Source organism: Rhinopithecus roxellana, chromosome 12 (assembly GCF_007565055.1).
Source record: "Rhinopithecus roxellana isolate Shanxi Qingling chromosome 12, ASM756505v1, whole genome shotgun sequence".
Classification (NCBI taxonomy): Eukaryota; Metazoa; Chordata; class Mammalia; order Primates; family Cercopithecidae; genus Rhinopithecus; species Rhinopithecus roxellana.
The window spans coordinates 106053597-106077605 of NC_044560.1; the positions used below are offsets into that span (position 1 = coordinate 106053597).

Consider the following 24009-nt stretch of genomic DNA (forward strand, 5'->3'; position numbering starts at 1 on the left):
TTTGAGGACATTTACATAATAGTCTGACTGGGAAATCCTAGATTTTAGTAATTAAAAAAATAAATCACAAGGAGGGGTTGGGTGTCTACTCTGGTGAGTAGACAGCTGTGGGGCACAGAAGCGCGAAGGCCTGGCTGCCCGGCAGGTGAACTCTGCACGGGGTCTAGGGCCCGCGGAAGGGTTCGGAACCGAGTCAGCGAGCCTTGCGAGCAGGATTCACACCGCTGAGACCCGGAGGTCCTCCGGGGGCGAAGCCCTGGCCTAGGCCCCGCGGAAATGCCCAGCTGCGGTGCTTGTACTTGCGGCGCGGCTGCCGCCCGCTCATCACCTCCTCACTCGCCTCCGCGCAGAGAGGTATTTCTGGTGGTCGCATTGATATACCGGTTTTAGGAAGGCTTGGGACATTTGAAACTCAGATTCTGCGAAGAGCTCCTCTTAGATCCTTTACAGAAACACCAGCATACTTTGCCTCAAAAGATGGGATAAGTAAAGATGGTTCTGGAAATGGAAATAAGAAATCAGCAAGTGAGGGAAGTAGTAAGAAATCAGGCCCTGGGAATTCTGGGAAAGGTGGAAACCAGCTGTGCTGTCCTAAATGTGGCGACTTGTGCACACATATAGAGACCTTTGTGTCATCCACCCGTTTTGTCAAGTGTGAAAAATGTCATTTTTTTTGTTGTGCTATCTGAAGCAGACTTAAAGAAAAGCATAATTAAAGAACCTGAATCAGCAGCAAAAGCTGTAAAACTGGCATTCCAACAGAAACCACCACCTCCCCCAAGAAGATTTATAACTACCTCGACAAGTATGTTGGCCAGTCATTTGCTAAGAAGGTGCTTTCAGTTGCTGTGTACAATCATTATAAGAGAACATATAATAATATCCCAGCTAATCTGAGACAGCAAGCAGAGGTTGAGAAGCAGACATCATTATCACCAAGAGAGTTAGAAATAAGAAGACGGGAGGATGAGTACAGATTTACAAAATTGCTTCAGATTGCTGGAATTAGCCCACATGGTAATGCTTTAGGAGCATCAGTGCAGCAACAGGTAAATCAACAAATACCTCAGGAAAAATGAGGAGGTGAAGTATTGGATTCTTCTCATGATGACAGAAAATTTGAAAAAAGTAATATTTTGCTGCTTGGACCAACTGGGTCAGGTAAAACTCTGCTGGCACAAACCCTAGCTAAATGCCTTGATGTCCCTTTTGCTATCTGTGACTGTACAACTTTGACTCAGGCTGGATGCGTGACTCAGGCTGGATACATAGGCGAGGATTTTGAATCTGTGATTGCCAAACTACTCCAAGATGCCAATTACAATGTGGAAAAAGCACAACAAGGAATTGTCTTTCTGGATGAAGTCGATAAGATTGGCAGTGTGCGAGGCATTCATCAGTTACGAGATGTAGGTGGAGAAGGCATTCAGCAAGGCTTATTAAAACTACTAGAAGGCACCATAGTCAATGTTCCAGAAAAGAATTCCCGAAAGCTCTGTGGAGAAACAGTACAAGGTGATGCAACAAACATCCTGTTTGTTGCATCTGGTGCTTTCAGTGGTTTAGACAGAACCATCAGCAGGAGGAAAAATGAAAAGTATCTTGGATTTGGAACACCATCTAATCTGGGAAAAGGCCAAAGGGCTGCAGCTGCTGCAGACCTTGCTAATAAAGTGGGGTATCAAATACTCACCAAGACATTGAAGAAAAAGATCGGTTATTGCATCGTGTGGAAGCCAGAGGTCTGATTGAGTTTGGCATGATTCCTGAGTTTGTGGGATGGTTGCCTGTGGTGGTTCCATTGCATAGCCTAGATGAGAAAACACTTGTACAAATACTAACTGAGCCATGAAATGCTGTTATTCCTCAGTACCAGGCCTTATTTAGCATGGGTAAATGTGAACTGAATGTTACTGAGGATGCTTTGAAAGCTATAGCCAGATTGGCACTAGAACGAAAAACAGGTGCACGAGGCCTTCGGTCCATAATGGAAAAACTGTTACTAGAACCAATGTTTGAAGTCCCTAATTCTGATATCGTATGTGTGGAGGTTGACAAAGAAGTAGTAGAAGGAAAAAAGGAACCAGGATACATCCAGCCTTCAACAAAAGAATCCTCTGAAGAGGAGTATGACTCTGGAGTTGAAGAAGGCTGGCCCCGCCAAGCAGATGCTACAAACAGCTAAACTGTCATATTGCTGTCCTGTATATACAGCTTTTCCTTCTTTTGTTTAGGATCATAACTGTCTCTACAGTCTGATATTAAAGGCATTGGATCTATCTTGGATATCATACATGGTCAGAGAAGCCTTTAGGATAAGAATCAGATCATATATATTATTGTAACATCACATTGATTTTACAGAGGACGTTATATGGACTTTAATGACACAGTGTTTAGAGATAAAATGTACATTATTTTGGTTCAGGCTTTTAAAAACACTATGCTTTAACAAAATTCTTAGGAATTCTTTTAAGCAATGCGGGTATTGCAATAACTGTAGATGTTACAATAATGTTACTCCACAAATAGGAAAATAAATTCTTTAAAATTGAATATTGAGAAAAAAAAATACATCGCTTTGCCTCTAGCAAATAAGAACAATGTCACTTTGCTGATTCAGCTATATTGAATCTTTCCAAAGCATTTGCTTCAGTTAAAGCAAGTTTCAATTAGTATTATTCTAATTAGAACAATTTTTAAATTTTTACAGATGAGGTTTCACTGTGTGGCACAGGCTGATCTCAAACTTCTGGCCTCAGGGAATCCTCCTACCTCAGCCTCCCAGGTTGTGGGGATTACATGTGCAGGCCACCGAAACGGGCCAGTTAGTATTTTTTTAATGGACAAATTATAATTGTGCACATTTATCTGATACAATGTGATGCTCTAATTCATGTAACGGAGTTCTGGGAAAGGCATACCAACCCACAGTGGTACCTGTGGGGAAAGATTAAATCAAGCTAATTAACATGCCAATTACCTTGCTTATATTTTTAGTTTTAATAGAGCCAGTAAATCTTTTCACACTTGAATTTAACTTATATTAAATTATTTATATTAGACAACTTACACAAATTAAATTAATTAACTTGTTTATCTTATATTAAATTAGGCAATTATAATAACTAGTAAAAATTTTATATACTGGTTTGGCATAAACTTAATTGGTTGGAGTAAAAGTAGGCAAGGATTCGATTTTAAAATGAAGCCTTAAAATCTTGAGCTTTATTTTGACGATTTTTTTCTCGTTATGTAAGGTACTTTATTATTTATTTTAAAAGTAAGTTTAAGCTTTAATTGAGCTAAGCTTATTCAGTAAGTTTTTTCAATATACCTGGAGAATAAAGGTTAATTGAGGCTGCAGTTAGGAAGTTTTCTCTCTTTTTAAATTTTTATATTTTGTAGATATGAGGTGTCGCTATGTTGCCCAGGCTGGTCTTGAACTCTTGGCCTCAAGTGATCATTTTACTTTTGTCTCTCAAAGTGCTAGGATTACAGGTGTGAGTCATTGCAGCAGGCCAAGAAGAATTCTCTTAAAAGTCATTTTTTAAAATCTGATTGAATTGGTAGTTTTCAATCCCTTCTTTTTTGTTGTTTTGTTGTTGTTGTTGTTGTTTGTTTGCTTGATTTTTTTAGAGACAGAGTTTGTGCTGTCACCCAGGCAAAAGTGCAGTGGTATAACCATAGCTCACTGCAGCCTCAAACTCCTGGGCCCAAGGGATCCTCCCACCTCAGCCTGTCAAGTAGCTGGGATTACATGCATGTGCCATCATGCCTGGCTAGTATATACAAAAAAAAATCGTAGAGACAAGATTCTCACTCTGTTGCTCAGGCTGGTCTCAAACTCAGGGCTCAAGTGATTCTCCATCCCTGGACTCCCAAAGTGCTGGGATTACGGGCATGAGCCATTGTGCCCAACCCCAATCCTTTCTGTTACCAACTTTAGGTTTACGAATGTGTCCTATTCAGCTATGTGACACACACATACACGCATACACACTGACACACACACACACACACCCTGTATAGTTTCCAGGTTGTTTTTTGTTTTAATAGAGATGGAATCTCATTATATTGCCCAGGCTGGCCTGGAACTTTTGGGCTCAAGTGATTCTCCCACCTCAGCCTCCTGAGTAGTTGGGACTACAGGCATGAGCCACAGCACTTGGCTTTCCAGGTATCACATTGACACTAGGAGGTCTCCTATCTTCCTTGAGTGGCATAGCCCAGGAAGTTACACCACGCTATTGTTCTCACACGGGCAGATTTCTGCAGTCAAGAAAATTAGATCTTCACAGGGACATAGGCAGTGTAAAAATTCTACCACTGATGGACAATCTGACAATTCCTGCTGCTGGTGTTGGTTCTGAGGTCCAGTTTAGCTCCTAGAACTTCATCTGTCTCCTTATGCCTATCATTCTCCTGTTAGCAGATTCACCACCCACATCAAACTTCTAACTTTTGCTATCTCCTTCCTGGAGCTTGTAATCCCAAGCAAGATTTGTCTTAAAAATGTTCGCATTTTGGGCCAGGCGCAGTGGCTTATGCTTGTAATCGCAGCACTTTGGGAGGCTGAGGCAGGTGGATCACCTGAAGTCACGAGTTCAAGACCAGACTGACTAACATGGTGAAACCCTGTCTCTACTAAAAGTACAAAAATGAGTGGGGTGTGGTGGTGGGTGTCTGTAATCCCAGCTACTTGGGAGGCTGAGGCAGGAGAATCACTTGAACCTGTGAGGTGGAGGTTGCAGTGAGCCGAGATCGCGCCACTGCACTCCAGCCTGGGCAACAAGAATGAAACTCTGTCTCAAAAAAAAAAATTTTTTTTTTCATTTCTAGTCAAGATTTAAAACATTCAGTTTGTGTGGGAGAATTGTGTTACCTTTGATTTTTTGTGGTTTCCTAATTCTGCCTTTCAAACAAACACTGTATTATCTAAGAAGCACAGGCATGTGTAAACATCTTCGTGCATAAGTATTGCATAAGACCTAAAATTGAGGCCCAACATTATATGTTCATCCTTGATAGCTGGGGACATTGGGAGGGCCTTACAAGTCTGAACTACAAAGTATCCCCTTCACTCTGCTCCTGTGATAAGGTCTCTTAGCCAAACAACCCTCCCTATCAAGGAGACCGGTTACAGTTCTTGTTTATCTTGTTTATTCCTGAATAGCTGGTTTCAGTTCCCTGCCAGACCCTGAACTCACTCAAGCAGCCCAGTCACATTCATTCTGTGAATCCATTCGTTCCTTTTTTTTTTTTTTGGAGACGGAGTCTCGTTCTGTTGCCAGGTTGAAGTGCACTGGCATGATCTCGGCTCACTGTAGCCTCTACCTCCCAGGTTCAAGTGATTCTTCTGCCTCAGCCTCCCAAGTAGCTGGGACTACAGGCACGTGCCACCATGGCCAGCTAATTTTTTTGTATTTTTAGTAGAGACGGGGTTTCACCACGTTGGCCAGGATGGCCTCGATCTCTTGACCTCGTGATCCACCTGCCTCGGCCTCCCAAAGTGCTGGGATCACAGGCGTGGGTCACCGCGCCCGGACTACCATCCGTTCATTTTTAAAATGAATCTTGCTTGGGACTACAGGCCCCAGAATAGCACTTCCTCCTGCAGGAACCAGGGACCACCTCACTCTCTTGACACTACGGAGCCTGCCTTCCGTAGCCCCTGCTTGTTGGGTGCTCCTAAATGCAACCTTTGTGGCCATACTTAGCAATGCAGTGTCCTCCCTCAGGCTGTGAGCATAGGTGGGGCTAATAATTTACTGATGATTTCATCCACCCAGAATTAACGTCCTGTGTTTTGCCATCCCCACAGTCCTAGGGTGGGAATCCTTTTCTTATAAACAAGGTAAACAGGAGGCAATTAAAACAATAAAAAAAAATTTAAAGGAAAGTTTAGTGTTCATAAATGTGTTTAATATTAAACCACCGATAGTCTAGAAGCAGCCTTTTAAACTTCTGTAATTTGGAATAGACTTTGGAGCAGCCTTTTAAACTTCTGTAATTTGGAAGTTCTGTGATTTGGAATAGACTTTGGAGATGAATCATAATGGCTGAATAGATGCAGGTAGGTGTCCTCCACAGAGAAAACCAGAATAGCAAGTAGATACTCACATTTCAAACAAATGGTCTGGGAGAGAATGCTGGGGTTCACCAGAGAAGAGGTGGGAAGCACCAGAAGTTAGCAGAGGGTTCGAGGCAGCTTGCCCGCCTGGGATTGACTGAGCTGGGAGAGACTCCTGGATGTGGGGAAGCAATAAGAGAGACAGCCCCTGGGCTCCACACTCCCAAACGGGCTTTTAGAGTCTTGGCTGTGGGAGAAACACCGGACTCACTAGGGCCTCAGGCCTGACATACAAAGCTGCCTAAAGATGTTGCTCCAGAAAGGGAACCCACATGCACTCCCACAGGCATCTGAACCCTGGGCAGCCTCAGATGGGCACTATTTTGAGCCCAGACATCAGGTATCTGCGGACAGCTGCTGCCACTGTGCTGCTGCAAGAAGGCAGAAGGGAGACCAGGCACTCCCAGGCACCCCTGGGAGGGTCACTGCCGCCCTGCCCAAGGCTGCAGTTGAGACTTAGACGTGAGCAGACTGCATTCCCCATAGCTTCTTGCCCATGCTGCTTGCCTGGGAGGGACCTCAGCCTCTCTGGTTGCAGGCCCAAGGTGCAGTTTGCATAGTTGAAGTTCAGGCTGTGCCCCACCCTTGGCCTCAGTTAGAGTTGACTTGGCTGCAGCTGTGGCCCGGTTTAGGAGGGACAGGGAGTCCAGGCTCTCCTATACATACTCAGGATAATACGCAACACCCTGCTGTGGGATGATGCTTTTCTGGAAGGGGTCTCTGTCTTGTCTGGTCACAAGCCCACAGCTGGCACCATTTTAAGAGTTTAACACTTGGCTGTGCCCCACCCTCCAGGTGAGTTTGAGGTGATGTGTTCCACACCCTGCTGGCAGAGGAACAGGGTAGACCAAGCTCTCTTACCAAACAGGGTAGTCCAAGCTCTCCAGGGTACACCACACATAGGACAATGACCACTGCAGTGCTACAAGTGACTGTGGGACTGGGGACAACCCTGCCAACTGATCGCATCTTCTTATAACACCAACATGGAGGGCTTGAGTCCCAGTGAGCTGCTTCCCCACTGCTACTGCTATCTCCCGTGCCACATCAGCTGTCCAGGGGCCTGAGAACCTGCCCACACACCGGGACCATCGTTCCCACTGCTAGCTTCTAAGCCAGACATCTGGAGGCCCAAGAATCAGCCCCCTAGAACCCACTAACTTGAGCCAGGGTATGCGGCTCTGGGGCCTAAAACAGTCACTCTGATCCCACTGCTGCCACTACTGGGGCCAAAGACTGGCTCAGTTGACGTCCAAGTCCCCAGTTAAACTTTACTACAACCTTAACTAATAGCTGTAGCTTAAGCCACTGAGGAAATCACAGATACCACTGACCCTGAATACTGCCAGAGAAGTCATACAAAGACCACTCTACTGCAGGTCAACCGGGATAATTTCCCTAACCCCTTCATGAGACTTGTGACGGGTACTCAAAATACCTGTAGCGCTCAATTGCTCACCAGTGGGTGGGGTGGGGTGGGGGTGGAGCATGCTGGCAACGGGATGCAGGAGCCAGGGCAGGCGTGTTTTGGGCACTGGGAGGAGCACAACTCTGTACTGGCCCTGCGGCAGCATCTGGGGAATGCTCACAACCCATGAAGTCTCAGAGGGAGTGTCACAGTCAGTGCTCTTTTGGCTCTGCCATCCACGAATGGCTTAGGTGTTTAACAGCTCGGTGTGACAGCCCTGTGTATCGTGAGCTCCTGTTCAGTGTCCAGGAAGAATCAGGTTGCATGAACGAATTGAAGATAGTAAATGTGGGGAATTTTATTGCTGATGAAGGTGGCTCTCAGTGGAAAGGGGAGCTGGAAAGGGGATGAAACAGGAAGGTATTCTTCCCCCGAAGTCTGGCCATCCCCAGCTGGGCTCCTCTCCAAAGCTATGCCATCAAGCCATCCCTCTGAAGTCAAGTTGTTTCTTTCCGAAGTTCAACTGTAGTCTCCGATGTCCAGCTGCTTCTCCTCTTCTCCCCTTCTCTGCTCTCTGCCGGTGGAGCCTGGGGATTTTATGGGTACAGGACAGGGGCAGGGGTGGCGGGGCAGGCCAGGGGTGGTTTTGGAAAAGGCAGCATTTGAACAGGAAAACAGGGATGTAAAGTTCCCCCCATGGGCTGTGGTTCCAGCCTTGAGGGTGGGTCTCTTACCAGGGACCCTGCCCTTTTGTGCCTAGAATTTTCCTGCCTCCTGTTCCTATCACAGTGCCCCAAATCAAAGTGTCTTAACAACGTACATCCTCAGGAAAAAATTTTCCCCTACAAAAGCAATTTTAACAAACTGGAACAAGTGACTTGGCTGCTACACCCAATGTGTAGATATCAACAGAAGGACACAGTCACCATGAAAAAGCAGGAAGATGTGACACCACATGAAAGATCATAACAGTTGTCCAGCAGTAGATCCCAATAACAAAGAATTCCTCAAAATGCCAGATAGAGAATTAAAAATATGAATCTTAAAGAAAATGCAATACAATAGAAATCTGAAAACCAACACAAAGAAATCAGAAATTCGGTTTGGGATATGAATGAGAAATTTACCAAGAAGATACAGATATCATAAACTTCTATAATTTGGCTACTGCACAGCACGATGCATATAGTAAAGAAAATGTATGTTTCAAAATTATTAAGAGAGTACGTTTCAAGTGTTCTTACCACAGAAAAATGCCAAATATTGAAGGTAATAGATATGTTAATTTCCTTGAGTTTAATTATTCCACCTTGAATTCATCAATCATGCTGCATCCCATAAACACAACTATAATTTGTCAATTTAAAATTAAAAATTAAAAAATAAGAGGTTTATTTTTACTTTTATTTTTATTTTATTTTAGTTTTTTTTTTTTTTTGAGACGGAGTCTCGCTCTGTCGCCCGGGCTGGAGGGCAGTGGCCGGATCTCAGCTCACTGCAAGCTCCGCCTCCCGGGCTCACGCCATTCTCCTGCCTCAGCCTCCCGAGTAGCTGGGACTACAGGCGCCTGCCACCTCGCCCGGCTAGTTTTTTGTATTTTTTAGTAGAGACCGGGTTTCACCGTGTTAGCCAGGATGGTCTTGATCTCCTGACCGCATGATCCGCCCGTCTCGGCCTCCCAAAGTGCTAGGATTACAGACTTGAGCCACCGCGCCCAGCCTACTTTTATTTTTTAAATAAAATTTTTAAAATTCACATCCAATTTATAGCCCTTTTAAAATATATTTGCGTTTGAAGATACATTTTTCAGTGCTTAGAAAGTTCCAGGCACCATAGTGGTGCCTAACTCCCATAGCCCCAGCACTTTGGGTCAAGGCAGGCAAATTTCTTGAGCTCAGGGGTTTGAAACCAGTCTGGGTAACAGGTGAAATCGTGTCTTTCCAAAAAAAAATAAATAACTAAAGTTAGCCAGATGTGGTGGCATGTGCCATGTGCATGTAGTGCCAGCTGCTCAGGAGACTGAGGTAGGAAGATCACTTGAGCCCAGGAGGTTGAGGCTGCAGTGAGCCGAGATCATGCCACTGTACTCCAGCTTGGGTGACAAAGTGAGATCCTGTCTTGAAAAAAAAAAAAAAAAAGAAGAAGAAGAAAAGAAAATTTCCAAGATTTTCCTCCCAACTGCTCACTCTAACACTCATAGCCTGAACATCTTCCCAAGATGCATCTCAACAACTCACTGAGATGAGTATTATTTCCTCTCAGCTGTGAAGAAAGAAAAATTGAGGAATTATGAGACAAAGACAAGGAGAAGAGAGGAAAGATTTCAGAATTAGACAGAGATAAAACAATGGTGTCGCAGGTGACGACTATCTAGGGTTGGTGTCACGTGGGTAGTAAAAAGAATTCACCAAGACAGTTGTAGGTAAAGAAAGGCAGATTTTTTTAGCAAAAGTAGAAAAATATGTTGCAAGAAAGCAAAGGCAAAACAGCAAGTGGGGAGCTGACTGCAAAGAGACAAAGGCTTGCTGGGGATTTTATAGGATGGTGCTTGTGCTGGAGAGAGCTACTTACAGTACTGATAATGGCAAGGTTGCAGTGAGCTGATTTGCATTTTTCTTTTTTTTTTTTTTAATGAAATTTAACTTGGCTTTTACTGCATTTTTAAAGTAGAAAAATGTAAAAACAAACACAACATAGTATTTCAATGCTGTACCTTTATGCAAATGACTTCATCTATCTTTTTAAAACATGCTGTGATATAGCTAATGCTAAAACTGGCACAGCTTCACTTTCTTCTTTTTCTCTGTACTGAAAGCTGCAGAATTCCAAAAGAATTCTGTTTTGTTTTTTCTAAGACCACCAGAGCGGGTACAAAAGAACCAGCGACTAGGCAAGGGTAGGAGCAAAACTGCAAGTTTATTTTGGTCACCTAGCTTCAAGGGAAGAAGGTGGGTAGGGAGAGGTCTGTTGGCCCCCGACAAAAGAGGCCCCCAGAGTCACCCGTACAGCTCTGGGACGGAGTTCCAACAGTCCCGACCGCAGTGGGGAAGCTGGGAAGTCCGCGCGTGGCCATCCTCCAGAGCGGCGGGAGGGCGATAGGCGGGGCACGGGCGTGTCCGGGGGCGTTCCACAGGTGCGACCGGGTAAATCTTGCTCTCTTCAGATTGACATCACCTGGCGCATGCCTAGTTGGTCTGCACCTTCCCGGGTTGCCGGCTGGATTTTCGCGCACGCGGGAAAAGTTGGGGGATGAAGAACCCGGAAGTGCGCCATCTTGCCTCCGTTCATCCAAACAAATTCCACCTTTAATTCCAAAGCAATTTGGTTGAAGCCCTCAAAATAAAAAGTATACATCCACTTCCACTGCCCTGACTTTCCCCACATTGTTAATTGTGAGCCTCTGTGCCATGTTAGTAGATTAGGCAGGCTATATATAATTTGTACAAAACGTCTTTAGCCAGGGTAAGGCTTTAGAAACTACCTTAAAAAGAAACTTGTCAAAATATTTTTGATATTTAGGACAAATACTAAATATTATAATTTTCTCCCAGCACATCTGTTTACACAACCCAATTAGCTAGGTGACCCTGTTAAAGATCGGCTTATGGAATGACTAGGTGAAGTCATTTCCTGAGCCAAAAGATACAGATAATAAATGTTAATAATAGCAGCAGACTAAAAAATTCCTTTTTGTTGTTTTCCATAGTCAACAATTTTAGCAAAAGAACTTTAGAAAATGACAGATGTTTTTGGTAAAGTTAGTGCCTGAAAAGAGTTTAATAAAGAACATCCAAGGCCTGATGCTATTTTTCTGAATGTAACTTTTAGTTACTTTCTGTAAGTTACATTCAGTTACCGTCAGACATCTTACTGATGCATGGAAAAATGCCCCAGAAACCTGCAATGGTTTACATACATTTTACATTACATGTATTACCTCTTAAAACCCCCAACAGAATAAAGTCTTAGCAAACACAAATTTTAATTTCTGAACACCCTTCCAGTAAGATTGTAAAGGTGGGAGGAAGGGGAGGAAGGACTTGTTTTTTGTATTCCTAGTCTACTTGATTAAAATTTAATCTTCCAAGGGTTTGTTTAGCTCGCTATCCAGGCTGCTAGGGTTACGATGAACATTATTACTTTTTTCCAGGGTAAAAAAATGACATTTGAAAGTAATGTAAATGCTGTGACATGATTTTCCCAAGCATGACCTCATCTTGAAACATTAGAATACTTAAGAATTCTAAAGATTGGTATACCACGGCTGCACCAGATTTTTTAATTATTCCAACAGCTACAGGAAGTTTTTTATAGTTTTTTAATTTTATGAAATTAAAGCTGAAGAAAATAACTGATTCAGAAACCATAATAAAAGGAGAAATATTTAGCCAGAGATATCAGTTCTTCCTGAAAAAGGATATCTTACCTCCTCTCATTGCAGTTTTTGTCAAGGTATCTTAACTGATTTCAGATAGAATTAAAAATTCACCTTAAAAACAGAAACAAACAAAAGGACTACTTAAACTGACATTAACTAATAAAAATATGCTCAAATTTACTGACAGAGTTATGGGCACTTCGTACAATACTTAGACTCTACCAGTTGTAAGTAAAATAAGGAAAAAATTATAATTACAAAGCCAGTCTTTCCCCTCGGGGAAACCAAAATCCACTTTTGACCAATTGTTCCCTGCATATACATATACTGTACATTATTATAAGCTTCTTCAGAGAAGCAAAACATCTTTGTCTTCCCGACACTGGATTATTTAGCATGTTAGTTTTTTACATCAGGAAGGCAACTGCATGACTTGCATTTTTCTACCAGCTAAGGATCTGGTGATAGCTGGGTGCAAGAAGGTTGTGAGTTATTTATGCAGGAGGGCTATTTGTCCTGGACCATGAAGAAAGGCAGACTTACAGCTTATCTGCTTCTTCTTTTTGCTTTCCCCTGCTCCCACCAGGCTGACTCTTTTGCCCTTATTAGAACTCCACAAACAGGAGTTCCTCTTCAAGCCCTCTGTATCCCTGATCCCTCCGTCATACCTTTAGTTAAGAGCAAGGTAGGGGCCTTTACCCGATAACAGCTCCGGGAGATGGGAGATGAGTGACACTGAGACTTTGTGCCCAGAACCTTCAGCTTCACAAGAAACTTCTGCTGGGGGCCAAAGGACTCGGGACAGCAGAGCTCAAAGCAGGGCCAGAAGGTGCAGTTGGAGCCACAGCGACGGGTCTGCTCTAAGGACAAGATGGCGTCATCGTAACAGCACTGCTCCGAAGGGTTGTAGATCTTGTTCCCACACCGGGGCGCCGGCTGGCACAGCCATGGTCCTGAGTCAACAGGAGCATCTGGGGGCAGACATTGATGGTGTGCATCCAAGGAAGAACAGATACTCAATTCCCAGTCTCTTTTCCCAACGTCACCTCTTCCCTTCTCATTCTTCCCTGTCCTGTCCTTACCTGTAGTTCCTTTTGAACACTGGGAGAGGAAGACTGTTATCGCCCAGACAAGAACTAAGGGAGAAAGAGAAAACGTTGAACATGGAGCTGAGAATGTGACAAGTATGGAAACAAACAAATAAACGAACAGGGGTTAAGGTGGTTTAAAGGTGGAGATTATCACTTGGGGCTAAATCTGTATGGGATCCTGTTCAGGCAGGCTCTGAGCAGCACGCTCGTCACGCTTTGAGATAACTAGGAGGGAGGGCACAGGAGGCTGGAATAATGTTAGGGATAAAGGGGAATGAATTGGGTTGAGGTTTGGGAGCTGCACTGGGGATGGGATGAGATGATATTTGGATTTGGGGTCCTACTTACCCAAGATGCAGCATCGTGGCATCATGCTTCCAAAGAGGCTCTAGGAGAACTAAAGGAGAGTGGTAAAAGGCTGGAATTTATGGATACAGGCTAAATGGGCTTGTCTGTTACCCTGGTAAGTTTACTGATTGGACAGTTGCTGATCATGCCACCTGCAGTCTCCCAAGCACACTCCTTGAAAGTAACCAAAGTCTCCCAAGCACATTCCTTAGTTTCTTTTTTTTTTTTTTTTTTTTGAATTTCACAATAATTTTTTTATTCTTTGTAAGTAGAATTATTAGAAAACATTGGGTTTTTAATGGATTTTTTTTTTTTATTATACTTTAAGTTCTAGGGTACATGTACATAACGTGCAGGTCCTTAGTTTCTTTAAGGAGGAGACTGGGTGGCGTAAGGGACCAGAGAGCTGAATATTGCAGGGTGACTAATTGCATTCTCCATACTATTCCAGAACTCAGGGTGAATGAACGTAGGTTGGTCCTACTCCAAGTTAGGCTTCTAAGAGTTTTCGGACTCTGGCATTGATGAGGAGAGAGTGCCCAACTAAGCTCCAATCAGAGAGTACTTCAGCCACTTCTCCATCTGGTTTCACATCCTTCCCTTCCTAATGCTTGCTTCTTCTATATTCCCCAAGCACGATGTCTCTGGAAATGTCAAGGGGACCCTTTCTGAAGCCACTTTGTTTTTTGCTCTGGAGTCATTAGAGTTGTCACCTGCTCTAGCAGATGAGCCATGGCTCTGGAAACTCCAATAAGCGGGGTGGGGGTGGAGAATAGCAATGGCCCAAATCTCCTGGTGTGCTTGGTGCAAGGATTCAGAGACTTCCAGCATCTTAGTTACATGGTCAGGGAAAGTACTAAACACCTGCTTTTCATAATCATATTATATTAGTGGCCAATGATATGTGATGTAGTACTTAGATGTGTGTAGTACTTAGGTGTGCAGACAGAGGGAAGGGAAGGGCAGGGCAAACTGAGGCCTACCAGGCAAGTGCCAGCTAGGGAAGGGCTTGGACAAGTTCAAATAATCCCAAAGCTGTGGAAAGGACCTCAGCCTTCATGGGTGTGTGATGATTCCATCAGAAAATGTCTAAGGATTGGTCAGACTTTCCATCCTCCACTTGCTGGCACAGCATAGGGACGAGTTTATCCAGCCTGTACCATAGCCTTTGAAATGGTTCTCCTTTTCTGAGCTTCATTCTTAGCTTCCTGTACATGTGCGGAGGTGTGGCGTTTGGTTTGGATGTACAAGGCTGCTTTTCCCTACCCCGGAACCTGAGAAGGCCAACAATGTGAAGATTCCTAGTGAGCCCAGGCTATCAGCTTGTTTACTACCAAATGTTAAAAAGAAACATTCGAGTTTGATTAGGTAAAAAACAAAGGACAAATAATAATATCTTTAATATACAATTATCATTCTTATTCCAGAGGAAATTTCAGCTTGACTATTGGGCATTGGGAAGTTAATGTGTACTTAATTTTTCATCTTACAGGAGTGGCAAGGGGCAACTTGAAGGGATAATTTTTAATGCATTTTATGATGATAATCATTTAGAGAAATTATCCTTAATGTTGTATCTCATTAACACTAAGGTGTCATTGTTTTACACCTTAGTGTAAACAACACTGTTGTTTTACAACTCTAAGATGCAATCTCATCACTTAGAATGTTTATACTTATTAACAGAGCTTCTTGCAACATGTTGAGACGTAGACTTTTAGAAGGCAAATAGAAAAATAAAAATATATGGGAAATAAATGTGTTAAAGATTTCTTAAAATGTCTCCACATTTAGAGACTGCCTCCTGTGAATCATCTTTCAACCCCAGATTGATTCCTGTGCTTTCTTACACAACATCGTTCTCAGTTCTACCAACAGCACTGGTCATGCAGAGTTTGGTTTTATTCTAAGCTGCTGACACCCATGCTGCAAGTTATCATTGAACTGGTGACACTAGCCCCTTCTTTCTTTGAATTGTCTTTCATTGACTCCTAGAGATTTTGACAACTCCTTCTGCCTTTTTTTTTTTATTATTATTATACTTTATGTTCTAGGGTACATGTGCACAACGTGCAGGTTTGTTACATATGTATACATAGACCATGTTGTTTTCCTTGTGCTAGGCAATCCTTTTGTGCCTGTCTCGAAAACAAAATGTGATACTCTTCATCCCTTTGTCTTCTTGTGCCCCATAAAGCACTTGGTTATTGATTTGCAAGAAAATATGTACCTGGGTTTATTCCTAAAACAATGAGTATGTGCTTCATTAACAGTAAATTTACTTCATGGTCTTCTATTAATTCTGCACACACAACACACAAGCCAAATCATGGTGTTTTCTGATATTTAAAATGACAGTTACACTCAACACATGAAACATAAGCAATCCACACAACTTAATTGAAGTGTCAAGAATATTAACCTGAAGACTTAGTTTGTCCCTGTACAAGCGGCAGCAGCTATGTCACTCTGCTTGTCTGACAGCTATTGCAAGACCTTATTGATGATAAGTTGCATCACTAGTTCAAGGATATGGGAATGTAGACTATATATGTACATCTCTGAGTGGAGGAGAGTCATTTTAATTTGAAACTTAGTATTTATGAGGATCAGATGAAGTCACACTTGAAAAAGCTCCCAGCACAGTAGCTGGCATGTGTCAAGCTATTAGTGTTTTCTCTTCTCAACTGTGCTTTCTTAAGAAAGCTGCAAAACAGGCTGGCACAGTGGCTCACACCTGTAATCCTGGCACTTTGGGAGGCTGAGGCAGGAGAATAGCTTAAAGCCAGAAGTCCAAGACCAGCCTGGGCAACAAAGTGAGACCCTGTCTGTGCCAGAAAACAAAAATAAAATTAGTTGGGCATGGTGGCGCATGCCTGCATTCCCAGCTACTTGGAAGGCTGAGGTGGGAGGATCACTTCAGCCCAGGAGTTTGAGGCTGCGGTGAGCTGTGATGGCACCACTGTAATCCAACCTGGGTGACTGAGTGAGATGCTGTTGAAAGGAAAGAAGAAGGAAGGAAGGAGAAGAAGAGAATAAGAAAGAAAGAGCAAAATATACACATCTTGTTCCATGAACTATTGACAATTTAGGTCATAGGCAATCATCCTTAGTCTAAATTTTCTTGAAGGAAGAAATAACTTTCTGGCACTAAGTTTCAACATAATTTAGGTACTGGACAATTTTTGTTGATTTAATGAAAATTATCAATCCTCCTCCTAGAAAATTGTTCTTAAACGGATGTATAGGTAGATAGGTAAGATGTATAGGTAGGTAGGTAGGTAGGTAGGTAGGTAGGTAGGTAGATAGATAGATAGATAGATAGATAGATAGATAGATAGATAGGTAGGTAGGTAGGTAGGTAGATAGATAGATAGATAGATAGATAGATGGATGATGGATGGGTGGTTGGATGATAGATGTTAGATTGATAGACGACAGACAGACTGCATGCAATTTCCTTTTTTAGTCACTAATTTTACTTTTTTAAAATGTTAAATATTTACTTTTAATTTTTTCATAAGTTATTGGGGTACAGGTGGTATTTGGTTACATGAGTAAGTTCTTTAGTGGTGATTTGTGAGATTTTCGTGCACCCATCACCCGAGCAGTATACACTGCACCCTATTTGTAGTCTTTTATCCCTCACCCCCTCCCAACATTCCCCCTAGGTTCCCAACGTCCATTGTATCATTCTTATGCCTTTGCATCCTCACAGCTTAGCTCCCCCATATTGGTGAGAAGATATGATGTTTGGTTTTCCATTCCTGAGTTACTTCACTCAATAGTTTTCTCCAATCTCATCTAGGTTGTTGCAAATGCTGTTAAATCATTACTTTTTTTATGACTGAGCAGTATTCCATTGTATATATATATATACATGCCACAGTTTCTTTTTTTTTTCTCATTAAACTTTTTAAATGGGTCTTAAAATTCTGTGATAAATTTTTGGTCAAGCTGTTTCCATTACAAAGTACTGATTTAAAAAACTAATAACTTAAAACTGCCACACGCAAAAAAGAAAACCAAAGTGGTCCACAAAACATTCTCCTTTCCTTCTGAAGGTTTTATGATCCATTGTTACCCCTAACCAGTCTTTTATTACTAAAGTTAAATGGCCAATTGAAACAAACAGTTCTCAGACCATTCTTCCACCACTGATTAAGACCGGGGTGGCAGGTATTAGGGATAATATTCATTTACCCTTCTGAGCTTTCTGGGCAGGCTTGGTGAGCTTGCCAGCTCCAGCAGCCTTCTTGTCCACTGCTTTGATGACACCCATGGCAACTCTGTCTCATATCATGAACAGCAAAGCGACCCAGAAGTGGATAGTCCTAGAAGCTCTCAACACACATAGATTTGCCAGGAACCACATCAACGATGGCAGCATCACCAGACTTCAAGAATTTAGGGCCATCTTCCAGCTTTTTACCAGAATGGCGATCAATCTTTTCCTTCAGCTCAGCAAACTTGCATGCAGTATGAGCCATGTGGCAATCCAGTACAGGGGCATAGCCAGTGCTGATTTGGCCTGGATGGTTCAGGATAATCACCTGAGTGGTGAAGCCAGCTGCTTCTATTGGTGGGTCGTTTTTTGCTGTCACCAGCAATGTTGCCAAGATGAACATCCTTGACAGATGCGTTCTTGACATTGAAGCCCACATTGTCCCCAGGAAGAACTTCACTCAAAGTTTCGTGGTGCATTTCAACAGATTTTACTTCAGCTGTAACATTGACGGGAGCAGAGGTGACCACCATACCAGGTTTCAGAACACCAGTCTTCACTCAGCCAACAGGAACAGTACCAGTACCGCCAATTTTGTAGACATCCTGGAGAGGCAGGTGCAAGGGCTTGTCAGTTGGATGAGCTGGTGTCAGCTGGATGCAGTCCGGAGCCTCAAGCAGTGTGGTTCCACTGGCATTGCCATCCTTACAGGTGACTTTCCATCCCTTGAACCAAGGCATGTTAGCACTTGGCTCCAGCATGCTGTCACCATTCCAACCAGAAATTGGCACAAATGCGATGGGGTTGTACCCAATTTTCTTAATATAAGTGCTGACTTCCTTAACAATTTCCTCATAGTTCTTCTGGGTGTAGGGTGGCTAGGTAGAATCCATTTTGTTAACACCAACAATTAGTTGTTTCACACCCAGTGTGGAAGCCAGCAGGGCATGCTCTCAGGTCTGCCTATTCTTGGAGATACCAGCTTCAAATTCACCAACACCAACAACAACAATCAGGACAGCACGGTCAGCCTGAGATGTCCCTGTAACCACGTTTTTGGTGAAGTCTCTGTGTCCTGAGGCATCAATGTCCAATGACAACAATGTTAAGATGAGTCTTTTCCTTTCCCATTTTGGCTTTTAGGGGTGTTCTGGTGGCAAAGCCATTGCAAAAAAGTACCACAGTTTCTTTATCCACTCGTTGACTGATGGTTATTTGGGTTGGTTCCACGATTTTGCAGTTGGAATTGTGCTGCTATAAACATGCATGTGTGAGTATCTTTTTCATATAATGACTTCTTTTCCTCTGGGTAGACACCCAGTAGTGGGATTGCTGGGTCAAATGGTGGTTCTACTTTTAGTTCTTGAAGGAGTCTCCACACTGTTTTCCATAGTGGCTGTACTAGTTTACATTCTCACCAGCAGTGTAGAAGTGTTCTCTGATCACTGCACCCATGCCAACATCTGCTGTTTTTTGATTTTGTGATTATGGCCATCCTTGCAGGAGTGAGGTGGTACCGCATTGTGGTTTGGATTTGCGTTTCCCTGATCATTACAGATGTTGAGCATTTTTTCTTATGTTTGTTGGCCATTTGCATATCTTCTTTGGAGAATTTTCTTTTCATGTCCTTAGCCCACTTTTTGATGGGATCGTTTACTGATTTGTTTGAAATCCACAATCCCCATCAAAATACCACCATCATTCTTCACAGACTTAGAAAAAACAGTTCTAAATTTCATATAGAACCCACATAGCCAAAGCAAGACTAAGCAAAAAGAACAAATCTGAAGGCATCACACTACCTGATTTCAAACTATACTATAAGGCCGTAGTCACCAAAACACCATAGTTCTGGTATAAAAATAGGCACATAGACCAATGGAACAGAATAGAGAACCCAGAAATAAACCCAAATGCTTACAGCCAACTAATCTTCGACGAGCAAACCAAACCATAAAGTGGGGAAAGGATACTCTTTTCATCAAATGATGCTGGGATAATTGGCTAGCCACATGTGGGAGAACGAAACAGGATCCTCCTCTCTCACCTTATACAAAAATCAACTCCAGATGGATTAGGGACTTCCATCCTGAAACTGTAAAATTCTAGAAGATAACATTGGAAAAAACCCTTCTAAACCTTGACTTAGGCAAGGATTTCATGACCAGGAATCCAAAAGCAAATTCAATAAAAACAAAGATAAATAGTTGGGACTTAATTAAACTAAGGAGCTTTTGCACGGCAAAAGGAACAGTCAGCAGAGTAAACAGACAACCCACAGAATGGAGAAAATCTTCACAATCTATACATCTGACAAAGGACTACTATCCAGAATCTACAATGAACTTTTTTAACTTTTATTTTAAGTTCAGGGGTACATTTGCAGGTTTGTTATATAGGTAAATTTGTGTCATGGTGGTTTGTTGTACAGATTATTTCATCACCCAGGTATTAAACCTAGTACCCATTAATTATTTTTCCTGATCCTCTCCCTCTTCTCATCCTCCACTCTCTGAAAGGCCCCAGTGTGTGTTGTTCCACTCTATGTGTCCGTGTTTTCTCATTTAGCTCCCACTTATTTTTTTTATTTTTTAATTTTTTTTATTTTTTGAGACGGAGTCTTGTTCTGTCGCCCAGGCTGGAGTGCAGTGGCCGGATCTCAGCTCACTGCAAGCTCTGCCTCCCGGGTTCACGCCATTCTCCTGCCTCAGCCTCCCGAGTAGCTGGGACTACAGGCGCCCGCCACCTCGCCCGGCTAGATTTTTTTGTATTTTTTTAGTAGAGACGGGGTTTCACCTTGTTAACCAGGATGGTCTCGATCTCCTGACCTCGTGATCCGCCCGTCTCGGCCTCCCAAAGTGCTGGGATTACAGGTTTGAGCCACCGTGCCCGGCCTTAGCTCCCACTTATAAGTACAAACATGTGATATTTGGTTTTCAGTTCCTATGTTTGCTAAGGGTAATGGCCTCCACCTCCATTTATGTTCCTGCAGAGGACATGATCTTATTCTTTTTTTTATGACTCCATAGTATTCCGTGATGTGTATGTATCACATTTTCTTTATCCAGTCTACCACTGATGGGCATTTAGGTTGACTCCATGTCTTTGCTATCATGAATAGTGCTGCAGTGAACATACACGTGCATGTGTCTTTATGAAAGAATGATTTATATTCTTCTGGGTATATACCCAGTAATAGAATTACTGGGACAAATGGTCTTTCTGTTTTTAGGTCTTTGAGGAATCACCACACTGTTTTCCATATGGTTGAACTAATTTATACTCCCGCTACAGTGTATAAGTGTTCCTTTTTCTCCACAACCTTGCAAGTATCTGTTATTATTATGTTTTAAACTTTTTAATAATAACTATTTGGACTGGTGCAAGATGGTATCTCACTGTGGTTTTGACTTGCATTTTTCTAATGATCAGTGATATTAAGCTTTTTTGATATGCTTGTTGGCTGCATGTGTGTCTTCTTAAAAAGTGTCTGTTCATGTCCTTTGCCCACTTTTTAATGGGGTTGTTTGTTCTTTTTCTTGTAAACTTAAGTTCCTTATAGATGCTGTGTATTAGACCTCTGTGAGATGCATAGTTGGCAAAAATTTTCTCCCATTCTGTAGGTTGTCTGTTTACTTTGTTGATAGTTTCTTTTACTGTGCAGCTTTTCAGTTTAATTAGATCCCATTTGTCAATTTTTGCTGTTGTCATGATTGCTTTTGGCATCTTAGCTATGAAATCTGTACTTGTTCCTATGTCCAGAATGGTATCGCCTAGGTTATCTTCCAGGGTTTTTTTATAATTTTTGGTTTTACATTTAAGACTTTAATCCATCTTGAGTTGATTGTTGTATATGATGTAAGGAAAGAGTCCAGTTTCAATCTTCTGCATATTGACAGCCAGTTATCCCAGCACCACTTTTGACTAGGCAGTCCTTTCCCCATTGCTTGTTTTTATCAGCTTTGTCTCAGATCACATAGTTGTAGGCATGCAGCCTTACTTCTGGGCTCTCTATTCTGTTCCGTTGGTCCGTGTGTCTGTTTTTGTAGCAGTACCCTGCTACTTTGGTTCCTGTAGCCCTATAGTATAGTTTGAAGTCAGGTAGGATGTTGCCTCCGGCTTTGTTCTTTTTGATTGGGATTGCCTTGGCTATTCGGGCTTTTTTTGGTTTCATGTCAATTTTAAAATAGTTTTTTCTAGTTATGCGAAGAATGTTATTGGTAGTTTAATAGGAATAGTGTTGAATCTATAAATTGCTTTTGATAGCAGCGGCTGGCCGTCTGAAGTGGTCACTGCAATCATGCTGGCTGCAGCGGGGAGGTGCGCTGCAGTGGTGGTGGGAGTGATTGCAGGAGCAACAGTGGTGGTGGTGGAACCCCTGTGCCCCGCATCCCCTGTGCCCTGTGTTCCCGAGGCAGCTGACTGTGCCACTCCCACCCTTGCATGGCCTAACAGGACCCACTCCCAGGCCTGGAGCCTCCACTGCAGCCTCAGCCTTGCTCCCCACTGCGTCCCAGGAACCCACAAGCACCAGGCAGAAGGCACAGCCAGGACTCCTGGGGCCAGCCCTGAGAGCATCGAGTTTGTGTGGGGTTGGTCGGGGCCGCTGCGCTACCAGCACCTTGCCTGCCATCACTGCCGGGAAAATGTAGAGAAGAGGTGGGCAGTCCCCTGAGCCAGTCCCTGGGAGCCATATGAACCCACTGCCCTGGGCACCACCACAATGGGGCCGGGCTGAGTCACCCTCCAGCAGGGGAGCAGCCTGGTTGGGCACAGAGGGGCAGGCAGAGAGGAGCCCTGAGGAGAAGCTGCGTTGAGGGTGGTGCCACACTTCACAGAGCCAGCTGAAGCCAGAAGGAGGCAGGTGCCCCACCCTCCTGGATGTGCCCAAGTCAGGGCTGCAGTTTCCCAAGTCGTGGCTGCAGACCGGGGCCTCCTTGTGTTCTTGGGGGCTGGGAGCAGGCAAGAGCCCCACCCTCCCAAGCACAGGGAGGACCTAGGCATCTTGGCACTTTGGGGGGCCGGGAAGGCCCCTCTTTCCATTTGCTGAGGCGTGTTTCGTTGCCATTATGTGGTCGATTTTTCAATGTGTGTCATGTGGTGGTGAGAAGAATGTATATTCTGTTGCTTTTGAGTGGAGAGTTCTGTAGAAGTCTATCAGGCCCATTTGATCCAGTGCTGAGTTCAGGTCCTGAGTATCTTTGTTAATTTTCTGACCCGCGATCTGTCTAATACCGTCAGTGAGGTATTGAAATTTCCCACTATTCTTGTATGGATGTCTAAATCTCTTTGAAGGTCTCTATGAGCTTGCTCTAGGAATCTGGGTGTTCTTGTGTTGGGTGCATATGTATTCAGGATAGTCAGGCCTTCTTGTTGAATTGAACCCTTTACTGTTACGTAATACCCTTCTTTGTCTTTTTTTTTTTTTTTTTTTTTTTTAATCTTCATTGGTTTAAAGTCTTTGTCTGAAATTAGGATTGCAGCTCCTGCTTTTTTTCTGTGTTCCATTTGCTTGGTAGATTTTCCTCCATCCCTTTATTTTGAGCCTATGGGTGTCATTGCATGTGAGATGGACTGCAAGCAATTTTAAGGGTTCAGGTTCACTGTTTATTTAAACCAAATACTACAGGGTATGATCTCCTGAACTAAGTGGGTGAAGTACACGTTTCCTACAAAGCAGCCTTTTTCATTATCTCACAGGGCAATAACTTCTTTAGAGTTTTGAAAAATCTTTTAGTTCCCCCAGCAAGCATCAGATGATGAGTTAAAGAATATACCGGCCAGGCGCGGTGGCTCAAGCCTGTAATCCCAGCACTTTGGGAGGCCGAGACGGGTGGATCACGAGGTCAGGAGATGGAGACCATCCTGGCTAACACGGTGAAACCCCGTCTCTACTAAAAACTACAAAAAACTAGCCGGGCGACGTGGCGGCGCCTGTAGTCCCAGCTACCCGGGAGGCTGAGACAGGAGAATGGCGTGAACCCGGGAGGCGGAGCTTGCAGTGAGCTGAGATCCGGCCACAGCACTTCAGCCTGGGTGACAGAGCGAGACTCCGTCTCAAAAAAAAAAAAAAAAGAATATACCATGTTATTTAAAATATGGCATTTGTTTGTCTACATGCCATATATCGAGGTTCTTGGAAGCACCTTTTCATTATGTTTATAAACTGGTTACTTGCAAGTGGTTGCTTGCCAGTTTAAACTAGCTTAAGCTGTGGCAAAAAGAGGAACTTACGATCTTTGGTAGGTTCCAAATTAAAAAATAAAGTGAGCAAGAACTAAGATTAGAAGAAATTTACGAGCTTGGATGAAGGTTCCCAGTATTTCTCATTATTTTTATGTTTAATGATGTATACTTCCTTTCCTGTAAATAATGATACACTATTCAGAGTAATTGTTTTGGGTTGTTTGCTTCCTTCTTATTAAT

At 43.1% G+C, this 24009-nt stretch overlaps 1 protein-coding gene and 2 pseudogenes across 2 annotated transcripts; 2 read left to right on the forward strand and 1 right to left on the reverse strand.

Moving 5' to 3' along the window:
• Positions 1-276: 276 nt before the first annotated feature.
• Positions 277-2226, forward strand: LOC104673420 (annotated as a pseudogene).
• An 8562-nt stretch (positions 2227-10788) lies between these two features.
• Positions 10789-13420, reverse strand: IGFL3 (IGF like family member 3). Of its 2 annotated transcripts, XM_010377445.2 has the most exons (5): positions 13359-13420; positions 13002-13055; positions 12588-12890; positions 11968-12030; positions 10789-10844 (listed from the first exon to the last, which is right to left on the reverse strand). In XM_010377445.2, the coding sequence occupies exons 1-4, from the start codon at positions 13381-13383 to the stop codon at positions 11999-12001; spliced, it is 414 nt and encodes a 137-aa protein (XP_010375747.1). In that variant the 5' UTR covers positions 13384-13420; the 3' UTR covers positions 10789-10844; positions 11968-11998. The 2 variants fall into 2 exon arrangements, with proteins under 2 accessions (XP_010375747.1, XP_010375748.1); XM_010377446.2 differs by lacking the exon at positions 10789-10844 and having other exon boundaries at positions 11990-12030; positions 12619-12890.
• A 4239-nt stretch (positions 13421-17659) lies between these two features.
• Positions 17660-18662, forward strand: LOC115900748 (annotated as a pseudogene).
• The last annotated feature ends 5347 nt before the right edge of the window (positions 18663-24009 follow it).

What these genes read in the sequence shown, in the direction of transcription:
- IGFL3 (XM_010377445.2), bottom strand. Translation starts at nt 13,383, where the DNA reads ATGATGCCACGATGCTGCATCTTGG. An exon ending in GTGTTCAAAAGGAACTACAG is followed by an intron (nt 12,891 to 13,001) that starts GTAAGGACAGGA and finishes GTCTGCCCCCAG; the next exon opens with ATGCTCCTGTTGACTCAGGA. An exon ending in TACCTTGCTCTTAACTAAAG is followed by an intron (nt 12,031 to 12,587) that starts GTATGACGGAGG and finishes TCTGTTTTTAAG; the next exon opens with GTGAATTTTTAATTCTATCT.